The following is a 17,360-nucleotide window of genomic DNA, read 5'->3' on the forward strand; positions in this document are numbered from 1 at the left end:
ACAAAGGTTTTAACCTTTTAGCTTGCTTGATTTCAGCACAGGCAAAAGCCTCTCTCACTGAACAGAAAGTTGGCTCTGCTTTACCCCAAACCAGGACAAGTCTTCATCCCACCCATGAAAATTAAAGAAGAGAGAGGAATGAATGAAGTGACATTTAATGGAATGGGAGAGAACAGAGAGTTAGTGAGGCCTGTGCTGTTCAACATGTTCATAAATGCTCTGGAAAAGTTGACAAATAACTGATAGTTAAGTGACATTGCTAAGTTGTCATGGATAGTAAAGATGAGGAGGAAAAACATCATAACTTTTCATAGATGATAAAGGGCTTTCAACTAATTATTATCATTTAGGGAAGAGAACTTGTAATAGATAATTTTTTTAATATGTCATCTTTGTGCTCAGTAGTGCTCAGAAACGTAAATCAAGTGTTAAGTATTATTAAGAAAGGAAGAGGAAAACCAATATAATTAGGAAGAACAAGGATGATTAAAGGTATGGAATGGCTTTCGTACAAAAATTTTGTGACAGACATCTATTAAAACTGAAGAAGGTGAATAGGGAAGAACTGTATATTCTCTTTTGATGCAAAAGGAGAGAGCATCAAATGAAATGATCAGGTGCTAGATTAAGAATGAATGGAAGCAGTACTAATTCATGCGATATGCATCAATACTGTGAACTCTTTCCTGTAGGATACTGTGAAAGCTAAGAGTGTGCACGAGTTCAGAACTCAAGTAGAGAAATTAATAACTATTGGTTGGCTTTTCTTCCATGAAAGGCAAAGATTATGCCTTTGTCTCAGGAAATCTAAGCCACACATAGCTGGAAACTGAGAAAATTTACACGTAAATATCATTGTGCACTTGCATAGCCAGTATTCACACTTACCAGCTATCTGTTTTTATTTGTTGTCAGAGACAAGATATTTGGCTAGCTGGAACTCTGGTTTGATGCAGTTTGATGACTGTTATATTCTTATGACAATAGGAAAGCAATGCAAAATCTTATAAAATTGCATAAAAGTTGAATCTTATAAATTTGAATCTTATAAATTATAAGTTGAAAAATATATATATTATTTATATAATATATAAATTATAAAGTTGAATCTTATAAAATTCCATAAAAATTGAGTGGGAGGGGAAAAGTACAGGCATTGGGCAGAACTGGAAAAAGAGAAAATGTTCAGAGATGAAGGCAGGCTGTAAATGTGATTACATTTTCCTGAGTTGGTTAACTTTTAACAATACTTGACATAATTTTCACCAAAATAAATGTGACTCACTCTGATCTTTCTTGCAGAATTATTTACACAATTTTAAAATACTATTGAATTTGAAAGATAACCTGTATCTTCTTTGACTTGGTCTAAGCAACCATGAATCTGGTCTTAAATGTTGCTTATGGCAAGAATCGTGAAGATTTTTCTTAAGGGGCAAAGTGTACCTATTCATCTTTGTGTCAGCACTGTTCTATAATGTCCTTTCTTTTCATTGGATGGCCTTTCTTTTGTGGTTTTTTTTCCTTAAAAAAAAATCTTAAAAAATCATAAATTTATTTCCTTTAATCATGGAATTCATAAAATCATAGTATTGTCATGGTTGGAAGGGACCTTTAAAATCGAGTCCAACCATTTGCCTAACACTGCCGAAACCACCACTAAACCATGTCCCTAAGCACCATGTCTACCCACCTTTTAAATACCTCCAGAGATGGTGATTCCACCACTTCCCTGGACAGCTTGTTCCAATGTTTGACAACCCTTTTGGTGAAGAAATTTTTCTTAATATGCATCCTAAACCTCTCCTGGCCCAACTTGAGGCCATTTCCTCTTGTTCTATCGCTTGTTATTTGAGAGAAGACCCCTACCCCACCTCACTACAACCTCCTTTCAGGTAGTTGTAGAGAGCAATAAGGTCTCCCCTCGGCCTCCTTTTCTCTAGGCTAAACAATCCCAGTTCCCTCAGCCGCTCCTGATAAGACTTATTCTCCAGACCCCTCACCAGCTTCATTGCCCTTCTCTGGACTCACTCCAAAAAATCAGTGTCTTGTAGTGAGAGGCCCAAAAGTGAACACAGTACTCGAGGTGGGGCCTCACCAGTGCCGAGTACAGGGGGACGATCACTTCCCTAGTCCTGCTCACCACACTGTTCCTGATACAGGCTAGGATGCTGTTGGCTGCCTTGGCCACCTGGGCGCACTGCTGGCTCATGTTCAGCCAGCCGTTGACCAACACCCCCAGGCCCAGGTCCTTTTCCGCCAAGCAGCTTTCCAGCTTTCTTCCCCAAGTCTGTAGCGCTGCATGGGGTTGTTGTTACCCAAGTGCAGGACCCGGCACTTGGCCTTGTTGAACATCATACCATCAGCCTCGGCCCATCGATCCAGCCTGTCCAGATCCCTCTGTAGAGCCTTCCTATCCTCAAGCAGATCAACACTCCCACCCAACTTGGTGTCATCTGCAAACTTACTGAGGGTGCACTTGATCCCCTCATCCAGATCATTAATAAAGATATTAAAGAGAACCAGCTCCAATACCAAGCCCTGGGGAACACCACTTGTGACAGGCCACCAACTGGATTTAACTCCATTCACCACAACTCTTTGGGCCCAGTCTTCCAGCCAGTTTTTTTACCCAGTGAAGAGTATGCCCATCCAAGCCATGAGCAGCCAGTTTCTCCTGTGGGAAATGCTGTGGGAAACGGTGTCAAAGGCTTTACTAAAGTCCAGGTAAACAACATCATCCCCTAAGTGAGTCACCTTGTCATAGAAGGAGATCAGGTTTGTCAAGCAGGACCTGCTTTTCATAAACCCATGCTGACTGGGCCTGATGATCTGGTTGTCCTGCATGTGCCGTGTAATGGCACTCAGGATGACCTGTTCCATAACCTTTCCAGGCACCGAGGTCAGACTGACAGGCCTGTAGTTCCCCGGATCCTCCTTCCGGCCCTTCTTGTGAATGGGTATCACATTTGCTAACCTCCAGTCAGTTGGGACCTCCCTGGTTAGCCAGGACTGCTGGTAAATGGTGAAAAGCGGCTTGGTGAGCACTTCCGCCAGCTTCCTCTGTATCCTCAGGTGGATCCCATCTGGCCTCATAGACTTGTGTGTGTCTAAGTGCTGTAGCAGGTCACTCACTGTTTCCCCTTGGGTTATGGGGGCTTCATTCTGCTCCCTGCCCCTGTCTACTAGTTCAGGGGGCTGGGTACTCAGGGAACAACTGACTCTACTACTAAAGACTGAGGCAAAGAAGGCATTAAGTACCTCAGCCTTTTCCTCATCCTTTGTCACTATGTTACCGCCTTCATCCAATAAAGGATGGAGATTCTCCTTAGTCCTTTTATTGCTAATGTATTTATAGAAATTTTTTAATTGTTCTTAACATAAGAAGCCATTTTAAGTTCTAGTTGGGCTTTGGCCCTTCTAATTTTCTTCCTACATAGCCTCACAACATCTTTATAGTCCTCATGATTGGCCTGCCCCTTCTTCCAAAGGCCATAAATTCTCCTTTTTTCCCTGAGTTGCAACCATAGCTTTCTGTTCATCCAGGCCAGTCTTTTTTCCCGATGGCTCGTTTTTCGGCACATGGGGATAGCCTGCTCCTGCGCCTTTAAGACTTCCTTGAAAAATGTCCAGCCTTCCTGGTCTCCTTTGCCCTTCAGGACTGCCTCCCAAGGGACTCTGTCAAGCAGGCTCCTGAAAAGACCAAAGTCTGCCCTCCAGAAGTTGAAGGTGGCAGTTCTGATGACCCCCCATCCTTATTTCTCCAAGAATTAAAAACTCTATCATTTCATGATTGCTGTGCCCAAGACAGCCTCCTACCATCACATCACCCACAAGTCCTTCTCTGGTCGCAAACAACAGGTCCAGCAGGGCTCCTTCCCTAGTCGGCTCCCTCATCAGCTGTGTCAGGAAGTTATCTTCCATGCACTCCAGGAACCTCCTAGACTGTTTCCTCTCCACTGTATTGTATTCCCAGCAGACATCTGGTAGGTTGAAGTCCCCCATGAGGACAAGGGCTAGTGATCATGAGACTTCTTCCAGCTGCTTATAGAATATTTCATCTGCCTCTTCATCCTGGTTGGGCAGTCTATAACAGACTCCCACCATGATATCTATCTGCCTTGTTGGCCTTCCCCCTAATTCTTGCCCATAAACACTCAACCTTTTCATCACCATCATCAAGCTCTAGACAGTCAAAACACTCCCCAACACACAGGGCCACCCCACTGCCTCTCCTTCCTTGCCTATCCCTTCTGAAGGGTTTAGTTTATAGCTATACATTGCAGCACTCCAGTCATGCGAGTCATCCCACCCCACCATGTTTCTGTGATGGCAATTACATCATACTTTTCCAACTGCACAATGGCTTCCAGCTCCTCCTGTTTGTTGCACATGCTGTGTGTGTTAGTGTAGAAGCACTTCAGGTGGGCTATTGGTCCTGCCACATTTTTGCTGGGAGAAGCCCTAATTCCTACCTGACCATTCCCAGGCATGGCCATAGTTTCTAACCCATCAATGACCCTTGCATCTCTGCTGCTGCATGAATCTCCATCCCCTATCTTCACTGAGTCAGCAGACTGAGGGACCTCACTAGCATATCATCCCACAATCATTAGCACGTCACCCCCAGGCTTACCTCTAAAGAGCCTGGTTTCATCCCTTTCCCCTTTCAAATCTAGTTTAAAGCCCTTTCGATGAGCCCTGTCAAATCCTGCACCAAGAACCTTTTTCCCCTTTGAGACAGGTGTATCCCATCAGTCGCCAGCAGGCCTGGTGTCTCATAAACTGACCTGTGATCAAAACCCCCAAAGTCCTGCCCAGGCTCGGAGACAGGTATTGATCTGCTGGCTCTTCTTGTTTCTTCCCTTGTCCTTCCCTGTAACTGGAGGGATACAGGAGAACACTACTTGTGCTCCTGATCCCTTAACCAGTTGTCCCAAGGCTCGGAAGTCTGTCTTGATCGCCCTTGGGTTTCTTGTTGCCAGTTCATCGCTGCCTGTCTGAAAAATCAGTAATGGATAATAATCTGAGGGCTGTACCAGGGAAGGAAGCTTTCTCTTTATATCTTTAACCTGGGCCCCAGGGAGGCAGCAGAGAAGTGGGTCCGGTCTGCATATTGGGCCTTCTGCTTCCTTCAGGATGGAGTCACCTATGACAATGACCTGTCTTTTTTTCTTTACTGAAGAGGTTTTGATGCAGGGTGTAGTTCAGCTTAACCTTGGCAACACCTCCACACTAATTGAATCATCTTCCTTGTCATGGTTCGGTTCTGCATGCAGAGCCTCATATCTGTTTTGCAAGGGTACCTGGGAAGGTGGGGGAGTTGCTGGGGAGACACGCCTGTCGCACTGGGCAGGAACTTGTTGCCATTGCCCTCTATGCTCTAAGTTACCTCGTTCATCCAGGCAGGGAGAGGACAGGGAATCCTCTGTATCATGTGCCCTGTCTGCCTGTTGGGCCTGTCCCAGGGAAGGTAGGCTGTGACTCCAGCAGTCTATCTCTTTCTCGCACTCTCCGATAGTTCTCAATCTACTTACCTCTTCCCAGAGCTCTGTCAGTTAGGCAGAGGAGTTCCTCTACCTGGGCACACCTCCCACAGGCATGCTCACTGCTGCCATCTGATACTGGCATAAGATCAGGTGGCAATCCTGTTACACAAACATACTTATGGAAATAATTTTTAAGCAGAAAAATTATTGCAAAAAGCCAGTTGTTTCAAAAAGTTTTTTAAAAATTGTTCTTTTTTAATACTCAAGGTGAGTGAAGCAGGTGTTCACAGACCCCATGTTGGTGGAATTCATGGACGCAGTAACGATGGAGCTTATTCACTTGTACTAGCTGGAGGATTTGAAGATGAAGTGGTATGTCATTTAGTCAAATCACTAATATGTTATTTTAAAGTTTATAAAGATGAAAACTGGTGTCTGTTGCTCATCCTAAAATTAGTACTTATGAAAATATGAGCATGCAAAAATTACTACTAACCAATACCTAATTTGCTATGTGTTACTATTTTTAGAATAAAATTTTAAATTAATTTTTCTTAAAGAATATTCTTAGTCTCATATTAATTACATCTGAGTTTTAGACTATGGAAGTCAAGTTTCAATGTACTTAAATAGTCTGAATTTATTGTAATTTAAAATGTTATATTTTACAAATCACAGAATAATAGAATCATTGAGGTTGGAAGGGACCTTTTGAGAGGGTCTAGCCCAATAACCCTGCTCAAGCAGAGTCACCTAGAGCAGGACTGTGTCCAGTCAGCTTTTGAATATATCTATGTATAGAGACTCCACAGTCTCTCTGGGCAGCCTGTTCCAGTTTTCAACCACCCTCACCGTAAAAACTGCTTCCTTATGTTCAGACAGAACCTCCTGTGTTCCAGTTTGTGCCCATTGCCTCTTGTCCTGTCACTGGACACCACTGAAAAGAGCCTGGCTCATCCTCTTTGCACCCTCCCTTCAGATATTTGTACACATTGATGAGATCCCTCCTGAGCCTTCTCTTCTCCAGCCTAAACAGTCCCATCTCTCTCAGACTCATATGTGAGGTGCTCCAGCCCCTTCATCATCTTAGTGGCCCTTCATTGGACTCCATCCAGTATGTCCATGTCTCTCCTGTACTGGGGGGCCCAGAACTGGACACAGAGCTCCAGGTGTGGCCTCACCAGTGCTGAGTAGAGGGGAAGGATCACCTCCCTCCATCTGCTAGCAACACTATGCGGCCCAGGATATCATTAGCCTTTCTTGCCACAAGAGCACATTGCTGGCTCATGTTCAACTTGTCCACCAGGACTCCAAGGGCCTTTCCTGCCAAGCTGCTTTCCAGCTGGTGGGCCCCCAGCATGTACTGGTGCCTGGGGCTATTTTGCTCCAGGGGCAAGACTTGATATTTCCTTTTGTTGAACTGCATGAGGTTCCTCTCAGCCCATTTCTCAAGTCTGTTGAGATCCCTCTGAATGGCAACACAACCCTCTGATATATCAAGTGATGTACAAGTGATATACTTCAAGTTCTGTCCTGGTCATTGCTTTTGCTGTTGTCAAGTTAAGCAGATAGATACCTTCTCTTTTGGAGTCATTATACATCTAAAATTAAATACATCACATTTTAATTTTAGTTTGGTCAGGGCAAAAAAATGCCTGTGACTTGGACATACAAGACAGACATAATAGAACAAGTCCAGTGGAGGGTCACCAAGCTGATCAGGGGATTGGAACAAATGACATACACGGAGACAACTGGGTTTGTTCAGCTGTAAGAAGAGAAGGCTTGGGGAGATCTTACTGCTGTCTTCAGCTATGTAATGGGAGCACATAGAGAAAACAGAGCCAGATTCTTAGAGGTGCACAGTGGAAGGATGAGAGGCAATGGAGACAAGTTGGAACATGAGCTATTCCAGTTAGACATAAGGAAAAAAATCTTCATACAGGTAATCAAACACTGGAACAGAAGCCCAAAGAAGTTATGGGATCTCCATCCCTGGTGATATCCAAACCTTGACTGGACAAAGCCCTGAGCAACCTGCTCTAACTGAATCTGTTTTGAGTGAGGGTTGGACTTAGAGACCTTGAGAGGTTCCTTCCAACCTAAATCATTTGATAACTCTATGAAATAAATACATTTTGGAAAACATTTTACTGTATATTTATAATCTCTTTCAAACTTTTTATACTCACTACCAACATGCTACCTCTTTAATGTTCTCTTTTTGTCTCTGAATGAACAGTTCACCATTGGGGTAAGAGTAGTTTCAAAAATATACTGCAGGAAATAGAATTCACTGTTTGACTTTCAGGTTTTGTCTTTTTTATGATTCACATTTGGAAGCTTATGATCCTGCAAACATAGACTTGTGAGGGACTTTGCTCACCTGAGGGTTTGGAATGCTTGGTAATAACAAGTTTCCTCGATACAGGATTTGGCCTCAAAATTGAAAAGGAATAAGGTTGTACTTTGCAAAATGAACATTAGGCCAAATAAAATTTAGCTTCATATGTAAAATATTCTTACATACATAATTTTTTTTATATGTTAATATCTCTCTTGTGAATGTTTAATCTAAGATTTTAGTGGCAAGGGTTTGAATTACTTCCATTACCTGATTTAAAATGCATTAACTATAGTGCTTAGATTTAGTGTTGGTTTTGTTAAAACTGCAAATCTTCTGGTGGTCCTGTTGTTGATATTTAATAACTATAATGGGCATATTAGCTGAGAAATAGCAAGAATTATTCTGTGTATTTGAAAGTAAGAATTTCTTTCAGAATGGATTAACATTTGTAACCCAGATATTAGTTACTTTGAGCTACTGTGAAAGATATGATCAAAAACTGCATGGTTAAATGATTTTGAAGTATTTATTCATCAAATGAAGTGGCCGAAGATATTTTACTTTTTCCTTGAGTTGCAAAATTGATATCCTAGTTGTTGTCACTGCTTTTGAGTTGGAGTCAAAAACTATGTTTACTTTCTTTGTGTTGAGATCCATACTTCTGCTGGATTGAGGTAGTGTTATTAAGATGTTAATTTTCATTCAGTGTTGTTCAGATTAACAAAGTTTGTTTCTTCACTAAGTGGTTTTTGCATATAGAATCATATGGTGCCTCTTAACATTGAGTTTTAGAATGTCTTGGAGAATAGTATCTGCTGTGATCGCTCACATACTCTTACAGAAGATTATGAGGGTATATAAATATATATATTTTTTATAGAGTAGTTCTAGTGACACAAATGTGACTACTTGTTGCTTAAATTCTTTGTTTAATCTAGGTCAATCAAATCTAGTGCCTAGAATGTGGCATTAATAAACTGCTTTATGAAACAGTCCACTGTCCATTTTGGATACTCTGTGTATCCACATCAATCTTGTGTTTGGGTAATCAGTTCCAAGGTGTCAGTATGGTTGTGTTCTACTTCCTTGAAATTGTACAGTTACAGCATTAATAATATTTAAATCTTTAGATTTGTCTGGATCTTATGATGAAGATCCAGAACCTCTGAACCACTGCTTAATGTTTATTCACGGAATTTTCACAGAATTTCACAGAATCTTCCAGAATTGGAAGGGACCTCTAGAGATCATCTAGTCCAACTCCCCTGCTAAAGCAGGATTGCCTAGAGCACATTACTCAGGGCTGCATCCAGGCAGGTCTTGAAAGTCTCCAGAGACAGAGACTCCACCACCTCTCTGGGCAGCCTGTTCCAGTGCTCTGTCACCCTCACTGTAAAGAAGTTTTTCCGTGTATTTGAACGGAACTTCCTATGTTCCAGCTTGTGCCCGTTACCCCTCGTCCTGTTACTGGGAACCACTGAAAAGAGTCTGGCTCCACCCTCCTTAGACCCACCCTTTAGATACTTGTAAACATTAATAAGGTCTCCCCTCAGCCTTCTCTTCTCCAGGCTAAAGAGTCCCAGCTCTTTCAGCCTTTCCTCATAAGAGAGATGCTCCAATCCCTCAATCATCTTAGTTGCCCTATGCTGGACTCTCTCCAGTAGTTCCCTGTCTCTCTTGAACTGGGGAGCACAGAACTGGACACAGTACTCCAGTTGTGGCCTCACCAGTGCAGAGTAGAGGGGGAGAATGCCCCCCCTTGACCTACTGGCCACACTCTTCCCTATGCAGCCCAGAATTCCCTTGGCCTTTTTGGCAACAAGGGCACATTGCTGGCTCATGGATAATTTACTGTCTACCAAGACCCCCAGATCCTTTTCTTCAGAGCTGCTTTCCAGCAGGTCCACCCCTAACCTATACTGGTGCTTAGCATTCTTCCTTCCCAGGTGCAGGACCCTACACTTGTCCTTGTTGAACCTCATTAGGTTCTTCTCTGCCCAGCTCTCCAGCCTGTCTAGGTCACGCTGGATGGCAGCACGGCCCTCTGGGGTGTCAGCTACCCCTCCCAGTTTGGTATCATCAACTTGCTGAGGACACACTCTGTCCCCTTGTCCAGGTCATTGATGAATACGTTAAACAATACTGGTCCAAGTATTGACCCCTGGGGGACACCACTGGTTACAGGCCTCCAACTTGACCCTGCTCCATTAATCACAACCCTCTGAGTTCTATCACACAGCCAGCTCTCAATCCACCTCACTGTCCCCTCGACTAGTCCACACTTCCTCAGTTTCCTAAGGAGGATGTTATGAGAGACAGTGTCAAAAGCCTTGCTGAAGTCAAGGTAGATGACATCTGCTGCTCTGCCCTCATCTAGCCAACCAGTTATAACATCATAGAAGGCTATGAGATTGGTCAAGCATGATTTACCCTTCATAAATCCATGTTGACCACTTCCAATAACTTCCTGCTCTTGAACGTGCTTGGATATGACATCCAGAACGAGTCACTCTATAATGAAAATGCTAGATCAGTTCTACCGGTGCCAATGATGCATTGCCAAGACTGATTAATTGCTCGTTGAAATGATTTTACATACAAATGAAGTGGCAATAAGAGCTTCAAATTTGAGTCAACACTTGTTATATCCAAAGGTCTGGGTAAACTGCTAGTCAAAATGGTATGTATGAACTGTATCTATGCTTGCTAGATACCCGCATCATCTGGATCCAGTGTGAGAACTGTTACTGATGTGCTAGGTACAAAGGAAATGCTGTATCACATGTAAATGTCTTGAAATATGCCCTGCTGACTCTGTTGCTAAGGGTGCAGGTCTTTTGAGATGTTCTAATTTCTATTTATATTGCTGAGGATCCAAAATCATAAACTCATTATAGTCATTCCACTGAGAATCTGTCTAGTGTGAGTCATCTGAACTGATTATGGAGCTGAAAACCTGACACTTGCTATCCATTTTTATAAATGCCGTCATAGTTCCAACATCTCTTAATTGCCATGCTGAGATGGCATGTGTTAGTTTGGAACTAGTGTTCCAATGTGAGACATTTTGAGTGCTCTCTCTACTATGGGAATAGCTAGCAAGCATCTTCCCATTAATTGAGGTTTGTTATCTGTTTCCTCTTCCCACCTATGATATTAAGGGCATAATTGACATTATTTTTTTATATGGTATTTTTAAATTTCATACTTTCTTGTTACTGGTATTTCAGATTCTTAGGCAAACTATTATTTTGTGTTCTGCAATAGCCTCCTCTCCACCTTCCTTTACATATTGTTCCATATTGTTGTTACCTTTCAGTTTATACAAAATGCTAATACAAAAAATTATCTTTCTTGTATCATTTTGTGAAATCTCTCCCTGTCTTCTGATCTTAAAATCCCTCATTGTCTCCTTGTCTGTACTTGCACTGTGTTGAAGATTACTTTCACAGCCTGAAAAAAACTATTTTATTCTTTCAAACATGAGTCCTATATTTAAACCTTGTCTTGGATTTAATAGCTTCTTTTTTAAAAAATACTTTTATTTTGGTTTTGTGATACTAAAGAAAATCTTAACTTTAAAATCTTAAATAATCATATATTATTTTATATATTGACAGATACAGGTTTTTGTGTATATAAGAGACTAAACAAGTCAGAGAAACATACAGTCATAGAATCACAGAATGGTTGACGTTGTGTTACCTGAAATAAAAGCTCTCGAAACCAGAAGTAGTTTAGAGAGGAGATATTGCTTTATTCGACGTTGGGTGCTAGGGGGAAAACCCACAAATCTAGCACACCTTACCGGGGATATTCACCCATTATTTATACACAAAAGATTCTCACTATTCCGCCTGCCTAATACATAACTCCACCTAGGCTTACATATTCATTAGGATGACCGAATAGCCTTTTTGCCCATGCGCATCAAATTTTGCTGTGTCGGCAAAACACTTCTGCGCAAGCGTGAGTGTCTCGGTGGTCGTTTGGGTAAGGAGACCCTTCCTCACATTATCCTTTTAAGGTATTGAGTCATCTCAGGACAGTAAAAGTTTGCTGTAAGTTTGCCAACTTCTTGAAGATAATAAGGATGGTCTTTGAAGCAGCCATAACTCTATCCTAATTGGTAAAAGAACCTTGAAGTGATTAACTACTTCTTGTTATCCCATCCTTGGTGATTAGCTACTTCTGGCTGTCTCCTCATTATCACTATCTGTAACATCAGCTCAGTGACTATTTTCTCACACAGTAAGAAGGTTAGTAGGAAAGAAATAACATTTTAGTTAGCATATGGTTATAAACAAAGCAGAAGTCTGTCTTTGGTAACAGTTGGAAGGGACCTCTGGAGGTCATCTGGTCCAACTGTCCTGCTCAAGCAGGGTGACCTAGAGCCGGTTGTCCAGGACCATGTCCAGATGGCTTTTGAGTATCTCCAAAAGAGAGGTTTCACAACCTCCCTGGGCAACCTGTTGCAGTGGTCAGTCACCCTCACAGTAAAAAAGTTTTTCTGTATGTTCAGAGGCAACCTCCTGTGTTTCATTTTGTGCCCGTTGCCTCTTGTCCTGTCACTGGGCATCACTAAAAAGAGCCTGGTTTCATCTTCTTTGCACTCTCCCTTCAGGTATTTATATACATTGATAAGATCCCACCCGAGTCTTCTCTTCTCCAGGCTAAACAGTCCCAGCTCTCTCAGTCTTTCCTCATAGGAGAGATGCTCCAGTCCCTTCATAATAGAGAGAATAGCATAGATAATCTTACATCTCTTTAGATGCTGGGAACTCTGAGCAGTGTAGCGTCGAACAGACCTCTGATCCACACATAGCACACCATACAGATACTGTCCATAGTAGAGATTCTCCCATTTTGGTCATTCAAGCTATTATAGGATTTTCTTATGAGGAAACAACACCATGATTTCTACTGTTAAAACAGAAAGGGTGTTCGCATAAGAGCTTCTTGCTGCACTGTTAGATAAAGGCAAGGCCACGCAGGTGGCATAATCTCCAGTACCAAGTGGAGCTGCCTGCGGGCTCCTCTGTTACAATGAGCCGCTGAGTTTATCCTGCGGCCAAGGGATTTGTGCAGCCCAACACAGGCCTGAATGCCAACCTGTACATGCAGCACAGCACAGGCCTGGGCCTACTCAGGGTAACTGCATTGTGGATCACTAACTCCTAGTTGTACAGTGGTCTTCCAGTCAGGTTCACTTCACCTTCTTTGCCCCAAGGGCACATTTCTGGCTTATATTCAACTTGGTGTCCACCAGGACCCCCAGGTTCTATTCTGCAAAGCTGCTTTCCAGCTGGGCAGCCCCCAGCATATACTGCTGCATGAGGTTGTTCCTCCCGGGTGCAGGACTTAGCACTTCCCCTTTTTGTCCTCTCAGCCCATTTCTTCAGTCTTCAAGGTCCTGTCTGGAAGGCAGCACAACCCTCTGGAGCATCAGCCACTCCTCCCAGTTCATTATCCAGATCATTAATGAAGATGTTGAAGATGTTGAAGATGTTAAAGATGTTGAAATCTGAGCATACTACAGAAGATGAATATTAAATGGAAAAAAATGGATTTGGCACCATCTTCAGATAGTCTAAATTCACATGAGCTGTAGTAGCTAAAATCCTTGTGAACTGCTGCATGATTTCAGAGTTGAGCCTAGCCAATAGGAACACTACGCTCGAGGACATTGGTGGAATTTAAAGTCTTATTCTTTGATTCTTCATTATTTGTTTGTTAGATTCAAAACCAAGTATGCAACAGAGGAAGCAACATTGCAACAGAGAAATATGTTTTAATATAGTCTTATTTTTTGTCTGTCATTCTCTGAGGTCGAGTAGCTTGTTGAGGCACTTTTATGAAAAATGTACCCACAGTTCTAATATCTCCAAGGTTATTGCTTCTACTGATATAATAGAAAACTTATGCTGAGCAGAAACTCATTTGATCTAAAACACGATGTACTTCACAAACAGGACAGTTAAGAAACAATTTTATGGAAACAACGTAAGGAAAGAGGGAGAAAGACACAAAACATCAAGAGAAGGGAGAATACCAAAAAGTCTTGTTAGCTGCTGACAGAAAGTTTTGGTGCAAGGAACCAAAATCAAACTTTGGAAAGCAGAAGAGAAATAGGATAAAATTACCTATTTTAAGGCAGGAAAAATTGGGGAAAAGGTAGGAGGAAGGAAGAAAGAAAAGATAAGAATGTGTTCTAGCAGCTTTTTTTTTTTGGACAATGACATTGTTTCTAAAGAGGGATTTGAGGCCTCTCATAAACAGTTGTAATGCAGATACTACTAACAAATTCCCTTTGCTGACTGTCACCTTTTTCAATCTTTTCTTTGCCTGTCCAGTCTAGAATTTATGGCAGTATCGGTATCTTGAGCTCTGCTCTTAGATCCTGTTGAAATTTAAGAAGCCTTCAACCCTCACCTGTCACACACAGCTGTCAGTTGAACATTGCAAAAGCTGATGGAAAGATCCCGAATTGTCTGTAGGTAGGATCATAATTTAAAGTTATTGAGTCACTACCCATCAGCAGATCCTTAGTATTTGGCTGTGTGCATATTCCCGGCATATTCCAATTTCAAAGTAAAATGCATTATCTCCTGTGGGAGTAGGTTCTGTACATCTTTCATTCTTCTCTCCTACTCTGCCAGCATCACTCCTGTGTGCCAGAAGCTGTATTTATGCCCATACTTACCTTACTCTAATGACTGTGTGGCCCCATTTCTTGCCAGTCTAGACTTCCTTTCTCTGTGCTAGCAATTCCATATTCTTCCACTTTCTCTCCCCATTCTAGGGATTGCTAGTTGTATATCCTATTTCACCTTATATCCATCATTGTAAAGAATTCCATTTCCCCTATAGTTAATACTTTGGGAGAGATACCATCTGGAAGAATTTCAATCCTCACCATGTTTTGTACTGGAGGTGTGATAGGATCGTAGGGTGTTAGATCATGCATATTCTAGCTGTTTAACAAAAAAACTGCTTTAGTAAGATGTGAACTCCAATGTTGTAAAGTTTTAGTACTGGTTAGCTTTTTTAATTGTTCCTTCAGCATCCCATTCATTCGTTCAATCAAGCTATTAGCTTGGGGATGGTAGGCATTGTGGAATATCCAATCTATCCCTAGCCCTTGAGCCCAATCTTGTCCACTAAAGTGTGTTCCTTGGTCACTTTGTATTTGCTGAGGAGGTCAATATTGATCAATGAGTTGTTCTAGTGCTTCAATTGTGTTATGGCCTCAAGTTACACCAGGGGAGGTTTAGATGATTGGATATTAGGAAAAATTTCTTCACCAAAAGGGTTATCCAACATTGGAACAGGCTGCCCAGAGAAGTGGTGGAATCGCCATCCCTGGAGGTATTTAAAAGGCGGGTAGATGTGGTGCTTAGGGACATGGTTTAGTGGTGGTTTTGGCAGTGTTGGTTTGATGGTTGGCCTAGAGGATCTTAAAGGTCCCTTCCAACCTAGACGATTCTATGATTCTATGTTGATTAGCATATTTGGTGGGTTTAGCAAAAACCAGTCCTGACACTGTATCCACAGCAGTGAATACATATTGCCACCCCCTCGATAGGGGCAGGGGGCCCATATAATCGACCTGCCAGGTATTCAAGGCCCATTGACCCCATTTTATCTTTCCCCATGGCCTATATAATGCCCTTAAATGTAGCTGCGTACAAGTAGTACAATTATGTGCACATGTTTTATTAATATGTAATGGCAAAGGGGTTTGATTGTGAGCAATGTCCCATGCATGTGCAATATAAGCGGATCGATGTCCACAAGCTATATGCGCATTTATGGCTTGAGCATGTACTTCGGCAGAGGTCATATTATCTACTTCCCTATTATTTTGTGACTCAAGTAAATCATCTTTTTGATGAGCTGAGACATGCCTTACTTTACTTTTAAAGGATACCTTTGTACGTGTTGCCAAATTTGTTGCCATATATCTGCCCCCCGTATAGGGTATCTTTGTACATGACAATCCTCTTGGGCCCAGCGGGGTAACCACACTGTGAGGCTTTGGTATACAACCCAATTGTCAGTGTATAAGTAATGTGCCTTCCCTTCCAGGATAGCAAGAGATGCTGCAATCAATTCATCCCACTGACTAGATGCCTGTACACCTTTTTGCCGTAATATAATTCCTGGTAGCGGAGCATATGCAACTGCTCTCCATTGTCTTTGTCCAGTTGCCATGTATGTTGCACCAGGCATCTTTTTTGTGCTCTTCTATTATCTCGTTATAAGGGGGAGCCTCCTTCACAGGAAATGTAGGGATATCTCCAAGGGGAAGAGTTTCCCCTAGTGTGGGCATATGATTAAATGATACAGATCCTAGAAGAGTGGCACGTGGAGTGGTTACATATGGTTTTCCTGGTAGAAATTGTTTCCATTTCCATTGTGTGGCTGCCTGAGCTACCCCTGCATGGGCCCTAACAGAATTATCAGTAACCCACCCCTGAATAGGTGAGGGGGTGTGTACAGTCATGCTGTCTTGGCCTCTGATTCTCTCAATTTCTTGTAGTGCCCAAACTACAGCTAAAATTTGTTTTTCTATCAGGGTATAATGTATGGCAGAGCCTTGTAATGACTTGGACCAAAATCCTACAGGTTCTTTCCGATTTTTTGGCCCAGTCATCTGCCACAATCCCCATGAGACTGTATTGTCTGGAATTGTTGCTTCTAATTCAAAAGGATATCCTCGCTTAGAGGTGTATAATTGCGCATGCTCAATCAAAGCATTTTTTGCAGGTATCAAAGGCTTCTTGTTGCTTGGTCCCCTGCCAAACAACCTTCTTCCTAGTTAATTTCTGCAGAGGGCACATTAATACTGCCAGATGTGGGATAAAAGTTCTCCAATACCCTAGAAGTACCAAAAAGGTCTGCAACTGTTTTACTGTGATTGGTACAGGAAATTGCTGGACTATTTATTGTACCTTATTTGGTATTTCTCTAATCTGTCCATGTCAAACTAGTCCCAAAAATTGTACGGTAGCACTAGGGCCCTGTATTTTCTTTGGATTAATTGCCCGGCCTCAGTCCTGCAAATTTGCTTTCAGCTGCTTCACTTTCTTGTTGTGACTCTGCCATAATCAGTAGACCATCAATATAATAGTAAACAGTAACGGTACCTGACCGTACTATGACATCAGCTGCTATCATTAGGTGGCAAATGGAGGGACTGTGTTTGTATCCCTGAGACAATACATGGAAAGTATATTGCTTTTGTTGCCAGGTAAAGGTAAACTGGTTTTGGCTTTCTGAAGCAATGGCTATCAAAATGAAAGTATTAGCAAGACCTATCATCACCTTCCAAGGTTGTAAAGTTTTGCTGATTTTTTTCAATAAGAGTGACCACATCTGGTACTGTAACTGCAAGTGGGGGTGTGACTTTATTCAATTCTCTATAATCTACAGTCATTTTCCAAGCGCTGTCTGGTTTTCAAACAGACCAAATAGGATTATTAAAAGCAGTCATAGTTTCCCTAATAACTCCCACTTGTTGA

General features: G+C 42.0%; 1 protein-coding gene across 1 annotated transcript in view; it reads left to right on the top strand.

The window, feature by feature from the left end:
• LOC128901987 (E3 ubiquitin-protein ligase UHRF2-like) overlaps window positions 1-17,360 on the top strand; it is a 172,261-nt gene that overhangs the window by 132,881 nt on the left and 22,020 nt on the right. Inside the window, exon 9 of the mRNA XM_054184231.1 lies at window positions 5,757-5,861. Coding sequence (XP_054040206.1) covers window positions 5,757-5,861 — 105 coding nt within the window. The remainder of the gene's footprint in view (window positions 1-5,756; window positions 5,862-17,360) is intronic.

The sequence above is a fragment of the Rissa tridactyla genome, chromosome W (genome assembly GCF_028500815.1).
Source record: "Rissa tridactyla isolate bRisTri1 chromosome W, bRisTri1.patW.cur.20221130, whole genome shotgun sequence".
Classification (NCBI taxonomy): Eukaryota; Metazoa; Chordata; class Aves; order Charadriiformes; family Laridae; genus Rissa; species Rissa tridactyla.